The sequence below is a fragment of the Pempheris klunzingeri genome, chromosome 9, assembly GCF_042242105.1.
Source record: "Pempheris klunzingeri isolate RE-2024b chromosome 9, fPemKlu1.hap1, whole genome shotgun sequence".
Classification (NCBI taxonomy): Eukaryota; Metazoa; Chordata; class Actinopteri; order Acropomatiformes; family Pempheridae; genus Pempheris; species Pempheris klunzingeri.
Window position 1 is genome coordinate 22097931 of NC_092020.1, and position 27081 is coordinate 22125011.

General features: G+C 41.5%; 1 protein-coding gene across 1 annotated transcript in view; it reads left to right on the forward strand.

Moving 5' to 3' along the window:
* LOC139206901 (LIM and calponin homology domains-containing protein 1-like) overlaps positions 1-27081 on the forward strand; it is an 89749-nt gene that overhangs the window by 44092 nt on the left and 18576 nt on the right. The window contains exons 4-10 of the mRNA XM_070836508.1: positions 2243-2349; positions 7081-7111; positions 10820-10930; positions 12339-12537; positions 20131-20389; positions 24649-25047; positions 26353-26388. Coding sequence (XP_070692609.1) covers positions 2243-2349; positions 7081-7111; positions 10820-10930; positions 12339-12537; positions 20131-20389; positions 24649-25047; positions 26353-26388 — 1142 coding nt within the window. The remainder of the gene's footprint in view (positions 1-2242; positions 2350-7080; positions 7112-10819; positions 10931-12338; positions 12538-20130; positions 20390-24648; positions 25048-26352; positions 26389-27081) is intronic.

Sequence of the window (27081 nt, forward strand, 5' to 3'; positions counted from 1 at the left end):
TGTGCGATGTTTGTTTTGGTTTTGGTTTTATCATCACAATTCTAATTCACATCTTGGATTCATAGTGTGTTTCAGCAGAACATTTTTATGTTCACTTGTCTAGTTCTGACTGCAGCCCTTGTTTTAAAGGGCTTTGATATTTAAGAATTAGATTATTATTAGGTTATTGCTTATGGAGTCAGTTATATTTCTTACAGAGCTATAAGTAACTTAAACCTGACCATTTAGAGTAGTGCCCCTGACCCCCCCCTTTGACTCTACATTAATTCTGTGAATTTACATTTAAATGTCCATGATCAAAAGTTTCAGTCTTATAAAAATGCTGTTAATTGCAGGTAGTCACAGCAAATTGTGCGATTAATTACTTGTAATTGATATCCCTCATTTGGAGACAATAATTGGAGGTTTACTGTGCACACACATCGAGAGCTGAAGGCTGTTCAACACTTCTGCTGTTAGTCAGCGAGTCCAGCACAGATTAAATATGCATGCGCATAGACAGTCATTGAGTTAAGAAGAGTTTATAAAATGCGTCCAAGTGTTCGCACGAGGGTAATCTGGAAATTCATGAGCAATGTGGATAAGTAATATTTCATTGTCCCTGTTACAGGCCGCCCCCACCCTGATGAAGTAATTTGTGATATCTGGAAAATGTTCATAAATAAAGCCCACACTGATGTTAGTGGGATGCAGCCAGACAGAAAGCCTTTTATTTTGAAGTCTAACATGACCTTGATTAGCAGTGTCAGTGTGAGACCCAGTTAATCGCTCCGTAGGTGTGTGCTCCCTGGAGTAAAACTGTCAAAAGAAGAGATTGCTGTGACCTCTCTCAAAGGGATGGCCGTGTGTGTGTGTGTGCACGTGTGTGTGTGTGTGTGCGGGTGGGGTTGCTTCACCAGGAGAGCAGAGATGGCGCTGTCCCAAAAACACAGGAAGCTGCAGGGTGGGTTTGGAGGGGGTGTTTTCCTACAAATGGGAAAGGATCGTGAGAACAAGTGTTTCCAAGTGTGTGTGTGTTTATGTGTTTGTAGACATGCATGTGTTCTTACACCCAGTTAGAGTGTGCATATAAATACGTCTCTTGGTTTTTTGTGTGTCTGAGCATTTAAAACAGCATTTTGTCTAAATGTGTGCAGATTGTATGTGGATATAAGTGCATTGTATTTGTGTTTTGGTGTGTGAGAGAGATAACGAGAGAGAGTGCTAGGGACAATCAGGGTGGAGAGGAAATGGTGACACCCAGAGAGAGAGAGAGAGAGAGAGAGAGAGAGAGAGAGAGAAAGGCCAGGGAAGGGCTTTGGCTGTGGCCCTCTGAAGGATAGAGAGACACGGAAACAAAGAGAGAGAGAACCTGGGAACAGGAGAGGAGAGCTCGGCTCAGGTTGCGTCCAACAAAGAGTTTGTCTGAGAGCGGAGGGGAGAGAGGGAGGTAGACTGACAAGATGGGGAGAGAGTGAAAGGCAGAGAAGAAGAGAAAGATGGAGTAATCAAGGAAAAGCAGGTGACGGAGGAGAGATAAAAAGGAAGCAGGAGACAGTTGAAGGAAGAGAAAGTGGAAGAGGGAAAGTTGGAGTAATCTGAGAGAGGAGACACAAGAAAGCTGACCACAAAACCTGGTGGTATCACGTTTCTGTCAAGCAGGTATCCTGATTTTCAAGTTTGTGTGTGTGTGTGTGTGTTGTTTGCCTGGCAGAGAGAACTTGATAGAGTTGTTCAGAGATTTGTGTGTATCAGAGAGACTCAGTGTGCAGTAAATTAAGTGGATCTTGACCTTTTATCTTATTGTCTGAGTGTGTGAGATAACCTTTAGCACCATTTTACTATTAGGATCATTTATTCACAGGTCTGTGAAGGTTTTTGAAGCTCAAGACTTAGTTTGGAGTTCAAGGTTAGGATTTGGTTGATGTCCGATGAAGGCTAGGGTTAGATTAGGGAGGTCATTGAGAATAGACTTACTAGAAGTACTGAGTTTTGATGTGTATTTACGTGTGTATATATTATATTTGAATTAACAGTGTGTATCATGCTTAATGAACCAGACTTTACTTTCTTTTCTTTGCTGTAGTCCCAGTAGTGTATTTTCAACACAATAAATGTATGATTTATAGTGATATGTGTGTGTGTGTGTGTGATGCATGTGTTTGCGTTGCTGACCTCGCTTGGCCTTCGGTCTCTACCGTCATAGTATTTATCCTGATGAAAACTCTGTGTGTGTGTGTGTGTGTGTGTCTGTTCTGCGCAGGACAACCTCAGTGTTTTTCTGCGCGGCTGTGAGGAGTTGGGACTGAAAGGCTCCCAGCTGTTTGACCCTGGAGACCTGCAGGACACGTCGACACGCCCCACCGCCAAGTAAGTCTCAAAGCTTCAGTGTTACCTTACTGCTCTACGGGTCTGTGAGTGAGTGTGTGTGTGTGTGTGTGAGTGTGTATTGTCCATAAGCACAATAGCCAACATTTGACAAAGGTAAGAGTCCTCAATAAGGGAGTTATTGTTCTTTTTTTAAAGGGTCTGTAGTTAGCAAAGTACTTTATTATTCTGAGATGTATAATCTCATCTCAAGGTCCACTTACAGGAGTATCTGTAATGGAGCTTTCAACCATATTGCATGATCTTCATCAGCAGATGTAGTGTGCTCAATTTTCAGTCAAATCTCCTTTTTTTCTGAATTCTTAAAGGACATCCCTGAACAACAGCTGACAAAACTATCACACAACTCACTCAGTGTAGTAACTGCTCCGGAGCTTTTGGGTGTTTTTTTAAAAATGTGGAAATGAAGGAAGGCTTATAATTTATTAAGTAGATGGACCAAGTGTTGATAATGAACCCTTAAACTGTGTGTCAACAGATAGCTTGTCTGTATCAATGGTTGTGTTGTGCCTCTTTGTGTGCCACCCCGTCTGTCATCCTCTGCATCAGACAATCGTGCATTTCACTGCCAACATAAATAACTAACTGAGAGTCAATGGAAGTTTGTAGAGCCTGTGTCAGTGAGGTAACAATAGCATAACTGTAAGACAGCTGGTCTCTGTCCAAACACCACACAAGGCTTTACATCACTCACTGAACCATGATTCCTACTTTGTTGCTTGGTAACAAAGCCAAGTGCGTGTAGTTTTTTTTTCCCATATGAACTGTATGTGTTTGTCAGTGTGTGGGTGTGTCAGTGTGGGTGTAGCATGTGCTGTCCTCGTGCTGTCTGTGCATCAACAAGGTTTCATTCATAGATGGGTTTAGAAAGGGGACAGTGCTCATCTTAGCTGGTCTCACAGAGGAGCTGCTCGACTGGTTCTGTCAGGACAAGGGACTCTTTGACAGAACAGATCGCGGCGCGTGTGTTTGTGTACACTAAAGTTTAAGTAGACGTTTTTTTCTGAATGCGTCAAGTTAACAAACATCATTCTGTTGCAATGGCTTAGCTTCAGTTTAAATGAGGGTGCTAGTGTCATTGTCAGTAGTCTGTACTTCAGTGACATTGCTTCAATAATGCAATGTTGTCATGTGTTACTTGTTACTTTTTCCTTTTTTTTTTTACCTGCACCTGGTAGTAAGCCTGTGGGGGAGCAGTAGATTCATTCGGGGCATTGAGATGAACCTAGGTCTGTGTAAAGATGTGAGGACAAACAGTCTCTCCTCCTAAGTCCCACTCTGGCGCTTGTTCCAGGTGGACGTAAGATGTTGTGGGCAGCAATCGCCTAAAGATTGGCTGTAATCCAAAACTGCTTCGAATATGTGAATAGTTTAGTGACTATTGAATAGTTTTTTTTCTTGAAATGTACATCCCTAATGTTTAATTAGAAGTTAATTCAGCCTGTGCCATAGCCTAGCTTCAGCACGAGTTAGAGTTGAGTTGATAGTTTTGAATGTAAACAGATGATTACAGATTGAAAAATATTAAATGTTTTCTCGATCATACAGTTGTTTGCGTGTCAGATGGAAGGTGACAATATGTGTCATTTGAAAATGATAATGCAATAAGAATAATAATAACAGGAACCAAATCAAAGCTTTACCTTAGCTGTAAAGGATCGTCTTTTCTGTGGAAGATGATTCTCATACCGAACAAACTTAGCACAAGCTAAAAAGGAAAGATTGGTGTCATTGTTCAAGCGGCCCAGTGCTATTTCCAGTCGTTATGTAACCCTCTGTCGTACAGGATGCTATTTCCTTGCAGCTTGTACCCATGGCAGGAAGCCGTTTCGGTGCTTCTCCCCCCTGACTCTCTGGACAGGTGTTTACTCATCTAGGAAAGGGCTTTGGACAGGGAGGCGTTAAGACAGGCAAGTTTGGGTACACTATGAGCTCAGGCCTGAAATATCTCCTGTTCTTCTGCGTGTTGATTGAAACAGATCGATTTCCAAGATAAGTGACAGTTTGGAGAGGAGAGGAGAGGAGAGGAGAGGAGCGGTCAGCTGTTGAGCAAATATTACGCAACGTTTTGAAATGCTACAAAAAAACAAATCCAAACAAGAAAGTTTTCCTCGGCTGCGTGAAAATAAATATGATGAAAATCAGAAAGGGTTCGTCTGAGGTACAGGAAAACACAAGTCCTTCAGGATTTCATTAAAATGATAAGTACTGAGTTGCTTTTACTCTTTACCGTCAGCAACATAATACAGGTGTTTAATAGCAAAAGTCATCATTTCTTCTACAAATCAATTTTAATTTTGTTGCACTTTTTCATCAATAAAACCTTGGTCAATGTGTCTTGTAAACATTCAATCGTGGGTAGAACATAATATGACTTTATGACCTATTAAGTAAACAAGATCAGTGAGATAACTGGTTATATTTGCTGTTTCTATTATTTAATTCCGTTTGGTCCCTTTGCCATCGAAACGATTGAGCCCGACTTGTCCGGCTGTCTTCCCTGTCCTCCTGGTGTAGTGCCCCGGCCCACCGCAGCGCTTGGTCTGACTGGTCTGGCCAGATATTAGCCAGGAGCAGCGTTAGGTCCAAGCTGGGTTAGCTTAGTTCTTGTCCCATCTCTTTTCTCTCCTCCAGAGGTGTTCACACCGCTCGCTGTGCCACTTGGATCGGCCGGTCTGGATGGATGTTTGGGAGATGCTTTAATTCCAGACACCATTCACTTACAAACTACAGCTTTCGACCAAATGAAAGTTTCATGTAGCTGCTTGAAGCTCATAAAATCTGGCCTCTCATTGTGTAAAAGTGTTATCTCCCAAAGAACACTATTATTTCAGACTTGGCAAACGTGACATTACTTCTTTTGACACATCATTACTAATTTTGCTATTGTTTTTAGGTAATAGGTTTGTGGTAGGATTAAATACATTTAGAGTGAGAATATAACCCACAGGTGTTCTGTGTGATCTTCAGAGATGATTTGGTTATACTGTAGTTTTCAAATAGTTCACCACTGACACTGAATAAAATGTGAGAGACAAAACAGAAAAGGGTGGAAGAAGCTCTAAAACATGATCTAACACCGTGTGGAATCTGCCATGTTTGTCCTTCAGGTTTGCTTCTTCAAGGTAACAGTGGACAAAAGCAGCCTGTGTCTGTTTATTTAGTAAGCCAACAGAAAGAGAGGATGATGAGGAGGGCGGGGGGGTTTACAGATCATTCCCTCCAGCTACTTTCACCTTGTACTTCTTCTCCTCTTTCACTCCTCTCTTTCTCCACTCACTGCTGTCATGGAAAACTCACGCAACTGTAATTTGGGTGTCACTTTTGTGTTGAGTGAGTTGGGCTTTGTGACCCTCAGGCACTGGAAACTAGTTATAAACAGTTTCATAAAGTATACCATCATTTAAGAAATAAAAAATGCTCAATATTTTCTTTATACTAATAATAAGACCCTAACACAGGGAAGCATAGTTTCATTTTAGTTCATATTAATCTCTAAGTCATCCATTGTTATCCATGTCGAGGGATGCTTTTCACAGTGGGACATTTTCTAATCTGTTCAAAGCAATCTTATTACTTTACTTTCATTACTTTATTCTCCTTATGGGAAGCTGTATCTCATGTAATACAATCCTTCCCCCACACATGTTTTAACAGATAATGAGTTTTCTTTATGAGGTAGACTATGTAAAGTGACGTTGATATCCTGTTATTAAAGACCTGTTATTCGTACGGATCTTGATGAGATATCAATTATGGAGATAATTAGGAAAACATAATGGTTTGAATATGTTTGCTGACCAATCTTGCAAAATGCTGCAGCCAGCAGCCTCACAACTAAAACCAGAAAGAGAAACCACATCCTTCCAATTCTGGCCATTGGCTCATTTTCAAACCAATATACATTCTGAAAATTATTTGATCTCCCGTATCATTTGGTTGTACCACAGAGTATTCAACCCAATGAGCCAAAGTACCGATTTGGAGCTTTTTTTGGTCACAATCCAGGCTGAAGCTTTATGATGCGCAGGTTTCTACATTAGGCTGCTTTTACTCTGACGGGTCCTTCTTGCCTTCAACTTTTAAGAAGAACACAAGTGTGCACTGGGGTCAGTTTTACAACTGCCTCATTCCACTTCCCATTTATAGCTTCAAGTGGTGATCCACAAGATCCACGTCTTTTCATTTTGGCAACAGCTGTAGTGCTAAGTGGCCACTGCAGTGATGTTTGTGCACTGCACCTCCCAGAGATCACTTGGCAGTCGCAGCATCTGGCCACCACTGAGACATCTGTCTCCTCTGACTTTCTGTTGAAGGACGTCTATGTGAACGATGAGAACGCCGGTGCAAAACGGCAGATCTAGAGAGGTGCCCTGACTCTTTGGCTCAGACCAACACAACACAAATATTCCTGATTTTAGATAGCTGAAGTCAAACTGCAGCCAATCAGCATATCTGCTGAAAGTACTGAATACATCACCAAACAACAAACCAAACCAAGATGGGGGTGCAGAGTCTGTTACTTCTCCCTGCGTGGGCTACATCCTCTGCAGGTTCCTCTATGTATTAAATAAGTTTTGATGTTGCTGCACGGATGTGTAGGAGGTGGTTTGTTTGAAAGGTGTCCATTGTTATTTTTATGTAAGATATATCATTAAATAACACCAAAGGTCAATGTCTCACTCTCTCTTTCTCTCTTTCTTATTCTCCCAGGGGAAGCGACTGCAGCCGAAAGCTCAAGAATGTAAGTGATACTTCTGAATTACAGTGGGATAATTTTATTGTGTGCTAAATGTGTGTTTGTGTGGGAAACACACATCTGCTGTTATGGTCTGGTGTTTCTGTTTGTGCTGTTGTTGTCGCTCTCTTTTCTTTCAGCTGGTCTTACTGTGTCTTTTTCAGCTCTTACCAGTCCTGTTCACTCTACAGCCAGCTCTACTGTATGTGCTGTACTATTCTACTAGAATACTACCTACCTATTTCTCATCTGGTTTTACTGTTTGAAGCCATTTTAGCTTTGCTTTTCTTACTGTTGTTTACCTATCCTATCTGGTCTTCTTTAGTCTTAAATTGTATGCACTCCACCTGCTTTTGTTTGATCTGCTCTGTCTTTTACATCTACGTAATCAGTTGATTTGTCTGTTCTTCGTTTCCTAATTCTCTATCTGTTGGTTCTTTCTCTACTTATTCCAGCTATTTTTGCAGTTGTCGTTTACACACACACTCCACCTACAGTGCTGTTTATATGTCCCTTTGCTCTGCTCTTTATAGTTTTATTCATTGATTTACACTTAACCCATTCTACCTGTTTCATTAGATTAAATTCTAAACATTTGAATGTCACTGATTCCCTCCTCCTTTTCTGTCTATTTTAGTTCTCTTTGTATTTATTGTTCTGTCTCCCCTCCTAATGATTCATTTTGACAGATTTCTGTCTAAATATACTAGAGCAGCCTTTTTTCTTTTTCTAATAATGCTGCTTTAAGAAGTTGAACACATATTGCTAGCCCTGCCCACTCTGCAGTCAAAGCCTCTTCTCTCTCTCTCACACTCTCTCTCTCATTCTCTCTCTCATTCTCTCTCTCACACTCTCTCACTCTCTCTCACCTCACTCTCTCTCTCTCTCTCTCTCTCTCTCTCTCTCTCTCTCGCTGTCTGTGTGATGCTGCTGTGCACAGAACAAGTTAATGTGTGGAGCTGCAGAGCCAGCCTGAGCCTGAGCTGCTAGCTCATTTAGCTGACGACACACGGGGACTCTCAGCCACATTAGCCAGCGTTTGCAGCAATAGCAAACAGCCTACAAATTCCCAGCAGCCAAGGCTTTAGCCAGGACTTGCTGCCACGACATGCTAATACACCATGGACCTGCCCCTGCAGACTCAGGCTGATGACTAGCATTTGATAGCAGCTGGTTCTGCAGCACATCACATATTGAGAGGTGAAGGAACTGCACCGAGAGGAATTTGCTGATTTGGTGTTAAAGGTATTGTTTTGCAAACCGATTGGATGTCGAGGTAAAAAGAGAGTGTTGGATGGATGGGTGGAATCAAGAGTCATGAGACGATTGTTTAGCAGATGCAGGTGTGAACAAGAAGGGCTGATTGTGCATGTGCGTATTCTGATGACGCTATATGTTCATCTATAGGTCTGCGGACTGTGACATGCACGGGCTGGTGTGTATGTGTTTATACTGTAGGTGCATTTTGGGATTTATTCCAGCCTTTGTGTATGCGCCACTTCAAGTGTGTGTGCACATGAAACAAAGAGATGATTGTTGTTTTTTCGGTGGAACTTCTTTGACAGGTCTTTCCACATCTGCTACATCAGACAGTTTCTGAAACTAAAGAGACACCAACTGTAATGCTGTCCTTCACATCATTGTCAGGCCTGTCGTTCACGTTTCTGTCAGTCAAAATACCACTGACATGTTTTCTGTGAACTACTCTAGCTTAGACCTTGTGCCCAAGTTTCACTTCTTGTGTGGTTGTTTGTTGTAGCTTTAGTGTTGCGTGTCTGCACCATGCGTGCACAGTTGTGTTATGTCCTCCCACTGTGCTGTGCAGTTGGGATCAATATGAATGCGTTTAAAGCATACTAGTAAGCAACTGAAACACAGCTGGTGCTGACCCACTTCCAGTGTGCGCTGGCACGGATGTTATCATTGTACTGATGACCTAGAAGCAATAAACTCTACTGCCCAGGGTGCTAGATGATAAAGCATAACCACAGCAAGTGCAGTATTGTTTTAATGCACAGGTAATTTACATAAAGATGAATGCCCAAACTGTGAATCTATCACCAGTAGTGTTAATCTATACTTGAAAATAGTTTGATCCCCTGAGCAAAACGGGAAATCCCTCCATGCTGTAGAGTTGCAGCTCAGTAAGGATGCTCCTCTACTTTGGGCTGAAGTAGAGGAGCAGAATTTCCATTCAGGAATCAGCACAGTTTCACGCATAAAAGACTTTGTACTTCTACTCAGCAGCAGGCCTGTTTCTTTGCTCTTCCTCCAAGTGTGTTTGAATGGCAGAGGGTGTTTACGCCGACAGTATGACTGAAATAAACACATTAAGCCACGCTGAGCTTTCTTATCAAAGCAGTCCCTGTGGAGTGCCGGTTGACATGGACACAGTAAATATAGCTGGGGACATTTAGCCAGCAGAGCGAAAGGTGCAGCTCTGTGTGATCTCTCTGTGGCTACAGCCGATCCGTACATTTAGCATTTTTAGGCATTTAGCTGACTCCAAAGGGAATGCACTGAATGCAGTAAGTGTCACTTCCTCAGTCACGTTCAGCATTAATTCAGGACATCAGGTTAAAAGCAACAGTCAGAAGTACAGCCTCCTTCAGCTCCTTTACACGGTGTTTGAAGGAGATGAGATTGACCTGGTGATTTATGTACTCATTGCTAAGCTAGCTAACAGGCAAATATAAATCACCGTGGCCCCTGAAAGGATGCAGTGTTGTAGCAGGAGAAGTGCCTGTGACTGGTTTCAGGGTCAGAACAATGGCTCAGTCTTGTCGTGTTTGTGCAGGACATGTAGCCGAACTTCTTTGGAAGAGGCTGGATTGCAATGACAAGAAAAGCCAGCTTGTTTTGCTTTGTAGAGAGAACAGCGAAAGGGATCGAGGGGAGAATGGCTTCAAGTGTTTGCTTCGTGCAGTTTTACCTTCCTTCAATACAACCGTGAGCTGACAAAATATTATTTGTGGGCTGTTTTACTTATTAAGAACACCAGCGAAAGGTTTCATATGTTGGCCTGTGTTGCTACTGTACATTCTGTAAATCCACTTGGCTGAACTGTACAGTTTTCCTCTGGAAAGACATTAAATTACATTACCCTAGAGATATGCAGTTGTACTCTTTTTGTGGTAATGATTGGTTTGGAACAGCAGACTCAGGCTTCAAACAAATTGGCTCGATGTACCTTGAATGATGTGTTTTGTCCTGACAGTCTAATGGACAGTGAGTCTGAATTCAAGACTTTTGACTGCAATGAGAAGCTTGAATTTAAGATTGCACTCAGGATCACTGGATGACTGTGTTGCTTTTGTTTTTAAACAAGCCTAAACAGCTCCCTCTCTATTACTGCTGATCACTGAGATTACATCAGGGTTCTTAATTGGGTGTTGATGATAGCATGTGTCACCTTCTATTCATTATTTTCAATTAATCTGAACAATGCATACACACACATAAACAAATAAAATAAGATGAGACATTCCTTTATTAGTCCCACGATAAAACCTTTCCCTGAAAAGATGGAACCATATACACATATCTGTCATTGGTCCCACTTGGCGCTGAAATTGGCTCTTGTACTTTTGCTTCGAAAATGTTCCAAGATTTCACAATAACCTGTCTACAGTTATGCTCCATGGTTTGCTTTAACGGAAGTTTTCTTTACAAAGTATCCTCTCATTTTTATCACCATTTCTGTCTCTCCTTTAGGTTCTAATCACAATCTACTGGTTGGGTCGGGCTGCCAACGGCTGTACCTCCTACAACGGGCCCACGCTGGACCTGAAAGAGTTTGAGGGCCTGCTGTCACAGATGCGAAAGGTTTGTTAAGTCATGTTTTAGTAATGTCCAGGGCTAAAAATATAAGGAAAGCGGTCATCTAGAATATGGGGGCAGAACAGTCGCGCTAGTTGCACTTGCAGTTTAGCAGAGGTCCAGGGATGAGCTCTTAAATTGGACTCGTGTCAGTCATGTCAGTCTGGTTTCAGCCCTCTACCGATCCAAAGGGACAGAGAAAAGTTAGCATTAGCAAGCCCCTCAAGACACACATACACTCACACACAGTCGACGACAACCGCTCATAACCATGATGTCACCCCCATGCGATTTATTCCACAATGTGACGTCCCTCTGCTATTATAAAACTGAGAAATCACTGCCAACTCAGCAAAATAACTTTCCCAGATGTTCACACGTTGCAGTTGACCAAGACAATGAGACGTTTCTATGAAAAAAGAAAAAAAAAAGACATTAATAAAAACATTTGAAAATCAGGCAAAGCACATGAAGTTCACACATCCATAATTAAACTGGCACTTCCCAGTTCACTTCTGTTGCTTCTGGAACGAAAGCTGGACCTTAAAAATGATGATTGAAATACAAGAAGCAGGTGAATGCGTGGCCCAGCTGCAGTTTTATCTGCTCACTTATTGCAAGTGTGTCACTTAAAGGGTTTGGAAAAATAAAGAAAAAATGATGCACCTCATGTATCACTGGTGGTGTGTAGCTTTGCTCCCACATTTCTCCAAACCTGGCCATATAAAGCCAACACTATCTGATTTTTTTTTAATGCAATTTATGCAATGAACAAACCCTTTCAGCTCTACATGCCAAAATTGCCAGATTGCCAAAATGCCAAATTCTGGCGGCACTAAAATAAAAACTGAAGTTAAAAAGGTTGGACGTCATTGAAATTTAAGGCAAAGAACCATCTGATCAACGCACCATCACTGTACAATGCATTGCTTTACCACAGGGATTTTAATGTATGTTAGACAAATGGACAAGTGGGACATAAACGCTGTGGCAGCACAGCCTAGTTAAAAATATAATACAGAGTTTGTCAGAGGTTTGGGAGTTGCATAACAGACGATCCAGGGGTCAGGAACAGGAAATCTTTTGGTAGACAGGAAAGGCCTTTCCCCACCTTCCATTAGCTGCATAGACATGTTTCAACTGTAGACAGACAAAGGGAGGGGTCACTGAGGTGGAGAGAGAGTGACAGAGATCGATTTGAACAGAAGAATAAATGAGAAAATGTAGAGAGAAGAAAGAGAAAAAGCATGTGGACCAGACAGGATGGATCAAACACTTCCAGTGAGATTTAGGGGTGTACTAGGTGTGAAATGTACTTTGACCAAAATGTCCTGTATCTTTCCTTTTGTATACATGCATTTGACACCAAATTGTGCATTCGATGTAACCTGAGTATTGGTTTCTAAATGTTCAGGAGGCGGAGGAGGCAGAGAGCCCTAAACGCAGCATCCGGGACAGTGGCTACATTGACTGCTGGGACTCTGAGCGCAGCGATTCTCTCTCCCCGCCACGCCACGGCCGCGAGGACTCGTTCGACAGTCTGGACTCCTTCGGCTCACGCTCACGACAGACCCCGTCGCCGGACGTCCTGGTCACCCGCGGTAGCAGCGATGGTAGGAAATAGTCTACAGTTTAGAGACTTAACACTCTTCATATTCACACGGAACACTGCCAATGATATTACAGTTAGAATGACCACCCTTAAAATAAAAGGTTGTAGGGTAAATCTGTTCAATAGCCATTCTGTCATTTTAGCCACAGCCATATGTCTTGTGTAAGGGACGTAATTCAGTACTCGCTGTTTTGTTTGGGTCAATTGTGGCGTACAGATATAGTATATAGATAAATGAGGTGCATTGTCCTTGTACTTATACAGTAGTAAAGCCTGTTGTTCTCCTCTCTGTGTTTTCGTAGGACAACGCCCAGCGCTAGTCAAAGGCTATTTGGGAGAATAAAGCAATGATCTCAGTGCAGATGCCTGTTTTGAAGCCAAGCTATAGTCGTTGTTTATTTTTTAGTGACAGCTATATGTGTGTTTGAAGGGAGGAAATTCAGTACAGGCGCAGCTGTTGTTGTTCTGGTCAGATTTAGCATATAGACACGTTGCACATGTACTGTAAAAGATGTCATTTGTGCCTGTGGTATTCTGTTGTTCAACAAAACTGCTCCTCCGTTATAGCCAGTTAAAAAAAAATCCAGTCTTATTATTAAGGAAAGACTTATTAAGGAAAGACTTCATGCACTCCACAAGTCTCCTCCTACCTTTCTGAAAAGCTGCTCATGCACATCCTTTGCGTGTCTCTATCAGTTCGCGGATCACTCATATCTGATGTCAGTCTGCCATGTCATGTCAAAACATGAACGGGGTTAACTACAATAACAAGTGCTGTCACATCTGTTTTTGTCTCAAACACAGTTCAGTTGCGTAATGTTAACACAGGCTCCACCAACATGACATCCAATCAATGACAGTTTTGTCAGGGGTTGTAAATATTAGTGATTACTGATTTAGTTGATAAAATTTAAGTGCCAAGAATGCTACATACAGAAGGGTCTGTTTTGATCTAGCAAAGTCAATGCACTCCACTGTAGTGATTTTAAACATCAGCTCTGTGTCCCTGAAAACAATCAAATCTGGAGACATTAAGCTGTAGTTTAAACACCGTGAACACACTTTAACACCAAATAGCAGCTGTGATTAGATATTCTGATGTTAAAATCTGTTTCATGTCTGTGGAGCCAGCTGCTCACCACATCTAGTCTTTGCTTTCTTTAATTCAACTGACCAAAAACGCCAAAGCATTGAAGAGTCAATATTTCAGTTTAAACATTTTCTAAGACAAAAATGCTATTAAAAAAAACAAAAAAATCTCCTCCCCGTGTCCTGCATTTTCTCCTCGCTTTCTTGTTTTCCTCTAAAGAATTTGCATGTTGCAGAAATTTAGCTTTATTCTACAGTAATTTCTGCATCTGTTTATGCACAGTATGTACATGCACGAGTGGGTGCCTCGTGCCGTCTAATCTCGCAGTCTCACGGTGTTTGTGACACCTTTCAGTGAGGATTTTCAGATCTGCCATTGACATCCACACAAAAGTGGCTCTGTGTTGAGTGTTTGAGCCTGTTGTCCTGGGCTACAGTTGTTTGATAACTCTCACGAAGTGTGGAATGAGATAAGTGACAGCACTAGAGAGAGACGACATGATGAAGCATCCTTACCAAAGGAAACAAAGTAGAGAAAGATGTGGGGTTGTATGAATGATTGCGTTTTTTTGATCTGACACTTGACTGAACTAGCAGCGATGACGAAACCCAGTCCCATATAATGATACACCTGATCTTCAAAATAATGAAGCTTATAATTAATAGTACTTAGACTCAGGAGCCGTGTCCACATAGCATTTTTTTCTAGCAGAAAGGCAGACAGAGTGATGGAATGAAGCATTTGTGTGGTGAGAGAAAAAAACCCTGCATGTGGGTTTTGTTTTTAAGTCAACACGTCACCACTGTGACGACCACCGTTGCATGATAGGCTTCCGTCTCCTATTTGCTTTTGTTTCAACTGTACTCATTTGTTTGACATTGTTATTTTACCCTCAGCACCAACCTCATACTTAGTACGGATGAGCTTAATGTCCCATCTGTCACCGCTCAGTTCGAGAGCCGTAGAGCGATGTGGGCGCTCGGAGGAAAGAATTCTGTAAATGTCGTCGCCTCGTCAGTTGTCCGGCCAATCTGCTCAGTGCCCCCACAAATGGTCTCTGCTGTGATACTCTCTGTCTGACATATCATAATTAAAGCTCTGGATGCATGGACACAGCCACAACAATCTTCTCCTCCATTTTCTTGGTTACCATGGTAACGAGTCCGCTCGACTGGTCACCAAACGCTTTTCTGAAAAGTTGAGACTTTAAACTAGAAGCGCTTGGAGCGGCTGCAGTAGGAGCACCATGCTGCTTCATACGCTCCTTCCTCGTTAAGAAAGACAGAAACAAATGCAGGTGCTCAGAAAATAACGGTATGTTGACTCAGAGCCTAACTCATCTCATACAGTGTACGAAATTCCTGAATCTTAGCAGTTGGGACAATGTAGGGTTTTCCTAGAAAATGTGTTCAGATGTCAAGTACTATTCATGGAAATTAATATATGCCTGATTTTTCCCTCCCTTTTTATCCATATTTAAGTCTATTTTGATTGTTAGTTGTCATGGAAACAGGCTCATGGTCTGCGAACCTGACGGGTACAGTTGATTCTCCCAGCCTGCTACTCGTATATGACTTCCACTTATGTATTTCTTACTTTGATTTCTACACCTTCTTCTCTACATTTTTCTAAAAATCTATTTTGTCCTTTAAGTTTTCAGTGTGTTTTCAGGTGGTTGTCCTTCCATTAGGATTATGTCAATCATATACTTGGTGTGGTGTGAACACATGCATAATGCTTCATGGGTGGATTACGCAGTAAAACAATCACAGATACTAAATATAACAGAAAAGACAGAACATAAAGATCTGAGTACACGTACGTAATCTTTATGTACTGCTTTGTTTGCCAGTCTATCATAAGTTTTTGTTTAGATAACCATAGCTTAACAATTTTACATGATGTTTTACATAAAGTTTTTAAGACAAACATAAACTGCAAAAAGCTGTAGATTGGCTTTATGCTTTGTGCTGAAGTCAAAAGTTGAGTCAAAAATAGAGTTTGGTTTTACTTTTATAATGCCAAGCCAACCATGTGCTTTCATTGAAAGCTGTTGATTGCTTCACTTTATTTGAATTTGACCCTTTTAAATTTTAATGACAGCCTATAAAAGGTTACAGCAGTCGTCAGAAAGCTTAATGCACGTTTCATCTCTGAAGTGCATGTGGGAAAAGCCAGAAGCCAAGCATCCCATCAGGCTGGGCTTTTTGTTTTGAGGGAAGTGCAAAGGAAACTGCCGTCTCCAAAGCCTAAGCCGCTGTCACCAACAGTCAAACTAACTAAAAAGCTCACTGGATGCTGATGTTTGTTCTCAGAGTTAAGGGGAAAATCCACCCGAAATATCAGCAGATAAAAATTAAGCAATGAAACTTGTTTTTGTGTAATTTAGGGCTGCAACGATTAAGTGATTAAGTTGTCAAATATGACATTAATCACCAAATATTGTGATAGACAGTGAAGAGGTTTAGTTGCATTATTTGCAGCTCTAGTGCATATTATTATCAGTATATCTGTCACCCCAGTAGACAATGAGGTGACATCGTGGTTTGTGATAGCAGAAAAAATATAGCTCTACATCAGTGGCAGACATAAGATGATTCTGATGTCCAAATCAAGGCCAGGGTCAACATATTTGCATGTCTGATAAGATTTGTAAGCCCTTGTTGTTATTGAAGTCATTATACTATCACTGTTCATACCAGACCCAGGAGACTAGAGAAGTGAGAACGGGATAACAATGCACTTGTCATCCAATCACAAGGAGCTATGAATACACCCAGAACAAGAGTATGTTTTCCCTGCCCTGACCTTTAGACAAAGCCCTTTCACTATTCAGCTCTGTAAACTGACTTCACGCTGACAGTAATTAGAGGACAGGGAGAAGAGTTTAATCGAATCTCTGAACGAAATTCAGTATTGGCGATGCTCTTTTGTTTGGGCCAAGTTTGGTAGATGGATCTAGTGTTGATAAATGAGACACTTTGTGCTTCTGGTGCTCCTGTTGTAGAGCCCCTCCTCCTCTTTTTCTGTTTTTGTTGGACAGTACCCAATGCTAGTCAAAGGCTGATTGAAAGAATAAACTGAATGATGTCATTGAGGCGGTTTTCACCATTTGTTTTAAATAAGAAATGTCCCTGAAGTCCAGTATACGGGGTTTCTGAAATACCAGTTATCCAGTCTGATATAATTAGATGTTATCGTCCCAGAGGGATATTTGTTTTCGCAGCCAGTTCAATACAGAAAGACACAGATACAAACGCAGCAGCATACAGATAAAGACAGTACATAGAGTCTGTCTGTAAAATGTTTTTGTTCCTCTGCCCTCATATCACATGCCTTCATGCCCTCATATCTGACATGTTTAGATCACTTACAGCTGTTCAGGGACATGACGCACATCCAATGTCAATATGAATTGACGGCAAGGCTGAAAATACACACACACAGAATTGTAATGAACACATTTAAGTGCTTGAAGTTTAAACAGAATTTATTTTAGTTGCATTCTGCCAAGCTGCTGCATGAGCTGACAAAGGCCAGAGAAGGCACAAACACTACTGTTTTTATCTTCGCGGTCTTATTAATGTTCCCAACCGGTCACTCCAACCAGAAAATTAGATGCTGCCCACTTATTTTAACAATATTTTCATCAAGCTACTTGCTCCAAATGCTGGAGGAGCTTGATTCAGCACCAAATGTTTAAATGATAAGTTTGAAATATTTATATCAAATTCATGAAAGTTTAACTGGGAGATTCTGCTGAAACAGACTTGATGCAGTCAGTAAGATCCAGTATTTAAAAAGAGGACATAGCCACTGTGATGTTGTGAATGCTGTTTTGAAGCACTGAGTTTGGCGTTTTGGACGTCACCATCTGGGTTTTGGAATGAGAAGTCATTCCACAGCGACTTACCTCTAATTGGTTAGGTTTAGGCATGACCTGTGTCTGTACACAAGGTAGTCCCACCATAAAGCATACCCTGCTTTATCGTCTGTTTATTCTAAATAGGAACATGATTTTCAAAATGAACATCACGCTGTTAAAACCATAAACTGTGGTTACTGAGGTAATGAATCAAGTGAGAAATAGGGTCATTTTCTCATAGATTTCTTTTGGCAACCAGCAAAGTCGCCCCTGCTGGCCCTTAGAAAGCATTAATTTTTAAGACGCTTGTGAATTGGCTTCGCTTTTCAGACCCATAGGCCACGTCCATTTCTTTTATATAGTCTATGGCTAGATAATTTCTCTTAAGATAAGTACGCACCCTGTTTGGCTTGATGATATCGTCCATATAGTGTTGTTTCAGAGTCATGTTTCTTTACCCTACAGCTGCTAGAATTTGCTGCTGGTGATGAAAATGACAGTCGTGCTTCCTGCATGTTTATAACACAGTGCTTCGATTGTAGTGAGAGTGAGGAGAGGTAAAAGTTTCTGAGCCAGATCCTATCAGAACCTATATGGTGAAGATCTGTATTAAATATATGACTCCTTTACTGTTCTTTTGCTAGAAATGCTCATATAAATGGAAAACTGGAAAAAGCATGAATACTGTCCCAGTCACCATTTATTTCGCTTTAATGCAATTAGAAATGTTTCAGATATCACTTTCACTCTTCGTTCATGATTGTGTTTCTGTTTTTCAGTTTCTTTAACGTATATTGAATTGGACTCCATGGCTTTTACATTTCCTATAGGTTTACTGCATGTTGATGATTATTGATTTAAATAAGTTTCTGTGAAGCTCTGGTACAGTGCGGCACTGACCCACAATAAACGTTCCCTCAAGCTTCAGTGTTACCATATGTGAGAAGAGCAGATCGCTCCATAAGGACATATGTTGCTCCTTAAGGATGGATAGACTTGGAGGGTATAGTCACTCATGTTTCCAATTGATGGGTTAAGAGTCATAATTGAACCATTCATTGTTGGAAGTGCAGATATCTCAAGGCCTCTTTTGGACGTTGATCTGTCAATCTTTTAGACCACATAAAAATGAAGAAGTCTATTGATAGAAACAGGACTTTTCACATGTTCAAAATATGACATTTGTTTCCACTGAGAGCTGTGGCTGCATCTACATGGATCTGTTCAGAACTAAGGGGAGATTTTACGGTTTAGTTCTGGTTGAAATTGTGGGTTTATTCTTGTGAAAAATATACATTGAGTCATGGATCGAGTACACATGCATCCAAAGGGAGGGGGATTCCAGTAGCACATGTGCTGAACATCTTAGACAGGAATTTGGAGAGACCTTGGGTAAAGCATGGCTGCAGGTATCCATTACCTGCAGTTTCCAAACGTTGAATTTGGGTTAGCATTAGCAAAAAATAGCTCTGTGAAGGCGGAAATGACTGATATCTGGTATGCTAGCGGCACATCCCTGGAATTGTAAACGTGATGTCCTCAATCATCACACATGAACATCTTGCAGTGGAATTTAAGACGCCGAGCAGGGAAAGTCCTTGAGCGATGCACTTCTGCAAAGCCAGGTGTTGCCACTCACATTAAATAGCTAACAATGTGTTTAAAATGTGATACCGACAGACGCAGTGGCAACCTAAGTGAACTCTTCCGGACCGTAGGCTAGAATTTAGTCAGCAGGAGCTGCGCAATACAAAATTAGTGATGATTTATGTTCCTTGCTTTGTTTCATAGAAAAGGCCATCAACCTGCTTCGGGTTGATTTATGTTCAGGCACTGGAGTGCACAGCACATAACAACACCACAACAGTGCTTTTATGTTCTGTTGCCTGTATGATGTAACAGCTTGGGAAAGTCTGTAGATTTTACGTAATATTTTGATTGTGACATTTGAAGTCTGGGGTAACTGCAATGACACTCTTTCACTGTTTCTCTGCTCAGCTTATTTTTGGATGTATTCTCTCTCCCCCTTGGTCTCACACTCCCATTTTCTCCCTGTCTCCCACTGTCTCTCCCTGTCTCTGGCAATGACTTTGCAAGCTGGACGGCTCTTGCTCTCTGGCATACTTAAAGGAGAATCGCTCTCATTCTAAAAACATATATATCATTCAGAAGGTTAATGGAACATATCAGACACAATGTTGTGTGTATAGGCTTCATCAGAAGGGCAGCAAAACTACTAGATGGCTGTGTTATCACAAAATGGGTTAACAACATTCAAATGGGACAATTAATGGAGTAAGGAATTGCTGTTTGATTCAATATACATAATATACATACTTTTGAAAATAAGCTTCAAGTCAATGAGCTTTATCAAAGCATGTACAAATGATAAATTACTTGTTAGTAGTTAGAGGAGTTAGTTTTTCTTCACCTGTACTACGTCTCTACATAACGAAAAGAAGCTGTGCATCTTGACACCATCTCCTGAACAATCATGATAATAATGATAATAATAATGATGATTGTTTTTAACCTGAACTTTCAGTCTAATTGGTGGCAATGATCTCTCTGTGATGAGCATAAAAGGTCCATGACACCATAAATAAACCCTTAATTTCTCCCCTCCGCTCTCTCTACAGGCCGCGGCAGTGACTCAGAGTCCGACGGCCCCTCCCACAGGAAGATCCCAGACGTCCGTAAGGACGACATGTCGGCACGGCGGACTTCCGTCAGTGAGCCAAAAACCGCCTTGCCCTTCAACCAGTACCTGCCCAACAAGAGCAACCAGAGCGGTTATATGCCCACGCCGCTCCGCAAGAAGAAGAACGACAAAGAGGAGGGAGGACGCAAGAGTTGGAGTACAGCCACTTCCCCGATAGGGGGAGACAGACCGTTCAGGTGAGTGTGACTGTTGAAATCAGAAAGGAAGACAGGCAGACACACTGTCACATAGACAAAATGCTGCCATGTCATTTAATTTAAATAATAGTGGAAAATTAAGTGAATTTCTACGACAAGCAGCGGTTTAATGAAGGTTTCAATCAGAGAACTGTTTTAAAAATATATACACATTGTTGTTGTTGTTGTTATTAACTAACTTGACTAAGCTAATGAAATGATGTCCTGTGCAACTGAACTCAAAACTACGATTTCATGATATCTGTCATGAAAGTCTGTGAATGGTTGGAACATTTAGCCACTTTGCATGATCGAATATTTCCACAATAATATTTGCGTGGTGGTGGTCTATGTATGAAATGATGATTTTGAAGGTAGGATCAATATAGTGGGAAGCCATTCAAGGTCCCAGGTGCTGCTGGTAAATGTCAGAAGGTGTGTAATTGCATAATAATCTGGCAATTTGGAGACAGGATGTACAACTGTGGCTTTGTTTTAGTTTGAAATTCATTTAATTCAAGGTTCTTGTGAATTTTCTGGCAGAGAATTCCACAGATTTCTGCTTGAAAGCTGAAAATGCGGTTTGATCAGAGAAAGTCTGGCGATCTAGTTTCCTCCTTGGATGTTTCGTGAGTTTAATTTAGCACACTTAAATGTGGGTGGGAGTGATCATGAGACTTGATAAAAGTGACCCCTTTGACAGAATGACTGTAGATGAAAACAAATCCTGTGTCGTTTGTTATTCACCACTTCTACTAGCCACCGACATCTTTTTGGGTCAATTTTGTGTTGTTTAAGGTGTCAATCGTGTCAAGTTAGAGATGTTAATGATGAAATGTTTGAGCTGTTAATTATTTTTCTCTGTCCGGTACTGTACATAAATGAGCGGCTGCTGGAGTCCAGATGTGCGTTTTAATTGGCTCTAACTCTGATTTCGACCTCTGATGGTTTTATTGGCATTTATTGGTTTGGCATGTCACCACGCGAGAGTGCTGGGACCACAGATTTGATTCTGTGAAGCATTTCATTGTCAGAGCCTCTCGCTGTAGAAATGTGATATTTCTGAGGGCTAAGTGGATCAATAATGTGCTTTAATTGGTTCTAGCATCAGTATGTGCAGTTTTATATGTGTGTGTTTGTAGTGTAGGGGTGTGTCAGGATTTTTCCGTACTTTCTTTACTTTTTGAAGGCTAATGTTTTGAGCTTTGGACTTATAACTAGCTAGCTGTATCCACAGACAGCAGGAGGTCAAAGATTTTTAGATAGAAGCCACATATCTGCAGTCTAATTACTCCAGTGCTTACTTCAACAAATTGTGTGTCTACACAGTAAGAAAGTGTGTGCCGCGTGTGTGTTTTGTACCTGTGTGTTTCACCCAGTGTTGTGTTACTAATCCATCTTCCATTCACCCTATTGTTAATTTCATCCATCGTGTCGTAAACATCAAAACGCATGTATTAATTGATTTTGTATTATTGTTTTTTTTCTCCATCTCCCTCCTTTGCATCCATTATGGTGGTTTCCCTCTTCCCTCCATTTTCCACTTGTGTGTGAACCTACTCTTCCTCACTACGTTGGTGTGTCCCCTGTCTCATGACCATCCTGTCACGGCCATCCTCGTGTCTTTCTTGCTAATTTTGCACCGTTGTCGATTACGTCTTCCTTTCCTGTGTGTGGTGTGTGAACGGGTGATGTAACAGCCCAGATGAGGTCCTTAGCATAGATGTCCCACCTGAAGAGTCCCCCAACCCGTTCCCCACCCCTCCCCTTGAACCCCAGATACAGATTCAGGAGAACCAGGCTAAAATGGAAGAGGAGGAAGGGGAGCAGACGGCCTCCACACTTTGCGCTGAGGTCCATGCAGCAGGCATGAGGAGGAGCAGTGAGCCTCTGCTCTGTAGCCTCCTCCAGCCCCATGCAGAGACCCCCATGGAGCCTGTAACTCACCTGATGGTCACCTCTGAGCAAAGGTCTTCACCTTGATTTATGCTTTCCTCAATACCCCAAATCACCAGCTCAGTTCCCTTTTACTGACAGGGCTCTGATTCACAATTCTTCTTAATCAACCAAATCTTAAAGATGGTAGATTATCTTACAGAATTTGATTGTTTATTTATTTCTAAATTGTTGATATTGTTTCTGAATTTTGACATCTTCCTTAAAGGGTAAGGGTAAGATTTTACACATAAAGGTCTGGAGGTCTGTTTACAGGTCTTGAGGAGTAGTCCTGCTACTATTAAGTTGGATAACAGATTTTTATATCTCCAGAGGGAGACTACAAGTTTGAAAAGGACAAAAAGTCAGAGGCGTGAGGCTACATTAGCTGCTAGTATCATAGGGGACACAGGTCTCCAACTGTTGGCAATTGTGTCTTATTGAGGAGCCTGTTTTTGTCCCTGGTTCTGTTCAGGTCTTTTCATTTTGACATGAATTTAGTCCGTAGTGTAGGTTCTTGATGCAGAAAAATACTCACTCACCACTGGGGCCATCTAGCCATGCAGATAATTTCAGTCTTATGTGCAATTTTTGCTGTATGTTCTACAGTGATTCCTACTTGCAGCACCATACAGTGAAGGCAAATGGTAAAAATGTATTTTTACCATTCAAAACACAGCAGTAGCACATCTGTCCAAAAGCAATGCCCCAGTTGATCAAGATGATTCACATACTTTTCTGTGAACAGTTTTCATCAAGACTGTTTCTTTGGTAGGAAATGGTTCCAGTCTTTACAGCCGGTGTTTCCATCCAGCCATTTTTTTTTTTCCTTTTTGGCACTGCTAAAAGCTGTCCTTATCCAGAACAACATAACAGTGAGTCAGCAAGAGGTCCAGTGCTCAACAAATACAAGTTACACGTCGAACACACTGTTGCTATACAGAGTCTTTACTCAGTGAGCCAGCCAGGGGTCACACATTTTACACTTGGTGTCACGTAACAAGGCGAGGATTGTGAGCTGTCAAGACACAATGCTGTATATAAAATATCAGTTTGGGTCTCCGTTGTTGTTTCACAATCCAGCCCTATCCTGTGTTATTTCCTAGTCCAGCAGACGTTTCATTCACAGTTCTGATGGAGAGTTATTAGAGTCACACCCCCAGTTTCCAGCTTTTTCTGGCAGAGACTTTACGGCATTGATTGGACTGTCAGCGTTTTCGAGGGAGTGAAAAGAATCCTCAGTAGGAATCTGATTTGTGTATAGCTGTGATCCAAGGAAAAAGGGGGATTTCGAGGATGTTTTGAAAGGCTTTGATACGGGCGTCTTGTGTTGCTAACAGCTTGCATTTTTCCAGAAGAAAACTGAGGCTGGAATTTGTACATATTAGTGTTGCCAGGAGTTAATGCTTTTAAAACCAGTTGTATAACATCAATATATCCGTGTTTGCAGTTGCCTATCAAAGCTGTTTTGACACATCTTTTTTAAGATCACTCTGTTGTTGATATGGTTGTTTGGGTAGAAATAGAGCAGAGCTGACCTCCAGCCGTGTGTGTGCGTACATGTGTGTGTGTGCATGTGTGTGTGTGTGTGTGTGTGTTTACTGTGTTTCTTAGCTGCAGCATAAATGGCAAAATAAAATGTAACTTTTGGAAGGATGAATATTATTCACTGTTTCAACCAGGGATTCAAATTGTTGACCAAAACATCCGCAGTGATATATTTCGAATTGATAAAATCTAAATCTAGAAATGCAACAAGCATGGGCCAAAGAAATACAAATGAGGGCCGTCTAGTGTCCAATAATACGGCACTTGACCTTTCATGTCAAAGACCGGGAACAAAACTGCACACACCTTCAAATACGAAGACATACATACAGCAGGTATATGCAAAAATGTACAGTATGTGTTCACACACCAATAAACTCGCAGGGAACACGAACATGTGACCCACCCTCAGGATGCAAGGAAATGAGGCCTTTTCCTTCCCTGGGTATGCGGGATGTGAAGCCTGGCCCTCTCACTGCCTTTCTCTCCCTGCCATGTAATCTGGGAATTTACAGCCCGATAATAAGCTTCCCAGAAAGTAGCTGTTCATCACAGGGTGACAAAGAGCACAGCGTTCAATGACTTTAACATTGGCTTTGTGACTCCAATGTGTTTTCACCTCCAGTTTGCTCTGAAGGGATTTGTGACCGTGTTGTTATTTTCATAGATTTATGTCTGCAAAAACCTCCATCTTGGCTCCTCCAGAGGAATGCGGACTGATGATATAGGATGATAACCAGGCAGCAGAACGTTTTAGTTTGCTTTGCTTTCTGCAGTACTCCAGCTCGGTCGTGCTCAGAGGAACTCTTCCACCATTCGACGACTCTAGCTGCAAACACTACAGCAACCCCTTTGATTGCAACAAGCCCCGTCATCACATCCGGGAAACACCCACCTTTGACAGAGCAGGAGGGGGCGGCTGGACGGAAGGCAGCCATCGGTGCCCTGTTCCCTGTCGCCGATGCAGAACGAGATGAGACGCAGGGCCACCAAACGCTGACCTCTCCCAAACACGTCACCACCCCGAGCCCATCCCACTTCCTTCCTGGGCCCGCTGCCATGGCAACCGCTACAACAGCATCAACCAATACAGGCCGTCGGAAGGGACGGGCGCTGAGTGAAAGTGACGACCCACAAGGAGGGACATCTTGGTTGGACAGCAGTCTTCCAACAACGTGAGCGCCGTCGAGCAACTACACCACATTTTATGAATTTCCACCGTGTTGAACTAGAACTACATAATTCAACTTAACAATCAAGGGATCCACTATTCCAGTAGTATTCCTTCTCAGCATGTGACCTCGACCACAGACAGACTTGCTCCTGTTTGGATGGCTTAACTACCAAAAGATCGCATGACCGTTTTTACATGAATGCAAGTTGATAATGTTTTCTCAAAAGCAGTTGTTATTGTACTCAAAATGCATGGAAATTCTAAAAAAAAATATGTATTTTTTCTCATTTCCTTGCTATTTTCTATTATTTAGACAGTTGGAGAGGAAAAACACCAGAGAATGTGGTCTTTGATTTACTATGCATGACTTTAGTTTGCAACCGTTGATCTCTTCAGGAGACCCAATTAGGGCATACAGACTTTGACTTTGAATTCACATCGATCTAATTGGAACCAAAAATATTTTTTGCAATTCTTGAATCCATAAATTGGCTTAACCATTAATCAGTCAATTATTGACAGTTCCATGTACGCCAATAAAATGACTGTGGCTTTAATGGAAGCCCCACTGTATCACAGGCTGAAATCTCCTCACAAAAAAACACGACAAATAGACCCTTTACTACAACATACTATGTGTATGACCTATCTGGTCTTGATCTAGTGAGGCTTCTCTTAATTTAGTCTCCTTTTTCTCTTGTGGCAAGAAACCACAGGCCACATTTGCTCTCACACCCTCCCAACATCACAGAGGAAGCTCCATAAAAAAAGACTGTGTGAAGACCTTTTGTGGTTTAGGTCAAACCTACAAGTGTTGGTCACAGACAGAAAGAGAGCCACATCCTTGATGTTGCTCTTGTGCTGTTTAATAAAAGCTGCATGTGCTTTTTTTAATGTTTAAGCGTCAGCTGCATTCTAAGATCAAGGCCATACACATCTGTTGTGTGCTAGCAGTGTTGTGGTTTGCGGTGATGCAGTTAACTCCTCCTCTGTTCTTGCTGGCCGTGTGATGGATAAGACTGCCCCCTTGTGCCTCGTTCTAGGATCATTAAACCCAGAAACTGACAAATACATCTGTGCTCAGACAGAAAACCACATTATTAATTAACCTTACCTGGTACATATTCTTTCATAAATAACTCATTGACAGCTGTGAACACAACACAGTATGCTACCCGCTAGCTAACAATCGATAATTCCATCACTGTGTTTTGATATTCACGTGAGTGAATGAGTGTTTCTGTGTGGAGTGTACTTGTACTCATTTGTGGTTGTCCTCTCTCTCCATGCTCTCTGCCTTCTGCAGATTCAACCACACACATAGTGTGTCAGATGACCCACAGTAAGTTGTCCTTTTACCACTCAGAGCTGTGTGGCCCAGCTGCTCTACACTGCAAAACAAAGCCCGCTCAATAAGTCATTTAATCATTTATTTATTGACTGTTTTTCTTTATGCAAGTTATAAAATCTGCCAAAGGTTAAAGCAAGTCAAAGAACTTTCTTTAAACCATTAACAGCAATGTTAACTGTTGTTTTTGTTTGATTGAAGGTCACAAGCAAATATGTTGTGCCAGTTTTTAATGTCTTTCTGTTTCCAACTATCTTGTAATTGTAGAAAAAATACTCAGACCTCTCATGTGATACTGGAATTCTCTACTGAACGTTATTAATCAGGGCTGTAATTTATCTTGGCAGCTGCCGCTCAAAGGAATTTCCAGGCACATTTTGGAGTTGTATGAGACTTCATTTAGAAAAACACACTAAGAGGGGAAGCAAAAGGAGTGAAACGTTTTATGTAAATTGTAATTTATGCAGATTTTTGCAGCCATGGAGGTGTGAGTGGGAGTTAATACCGTCAGCCAGGGTTGATGTATCACAACATTTGTTACAAGATGATCTCATGTGATGTAGGACAGCTCTTAACAAATACAAATACTTTCCTACTTGTACCACTTAAGTTAAATGACTTGTTGAGGTGGACACTTGTGGCAGTGTGCTTTAACATTACTAAACGATGTCCCTTGCTGTTACACTT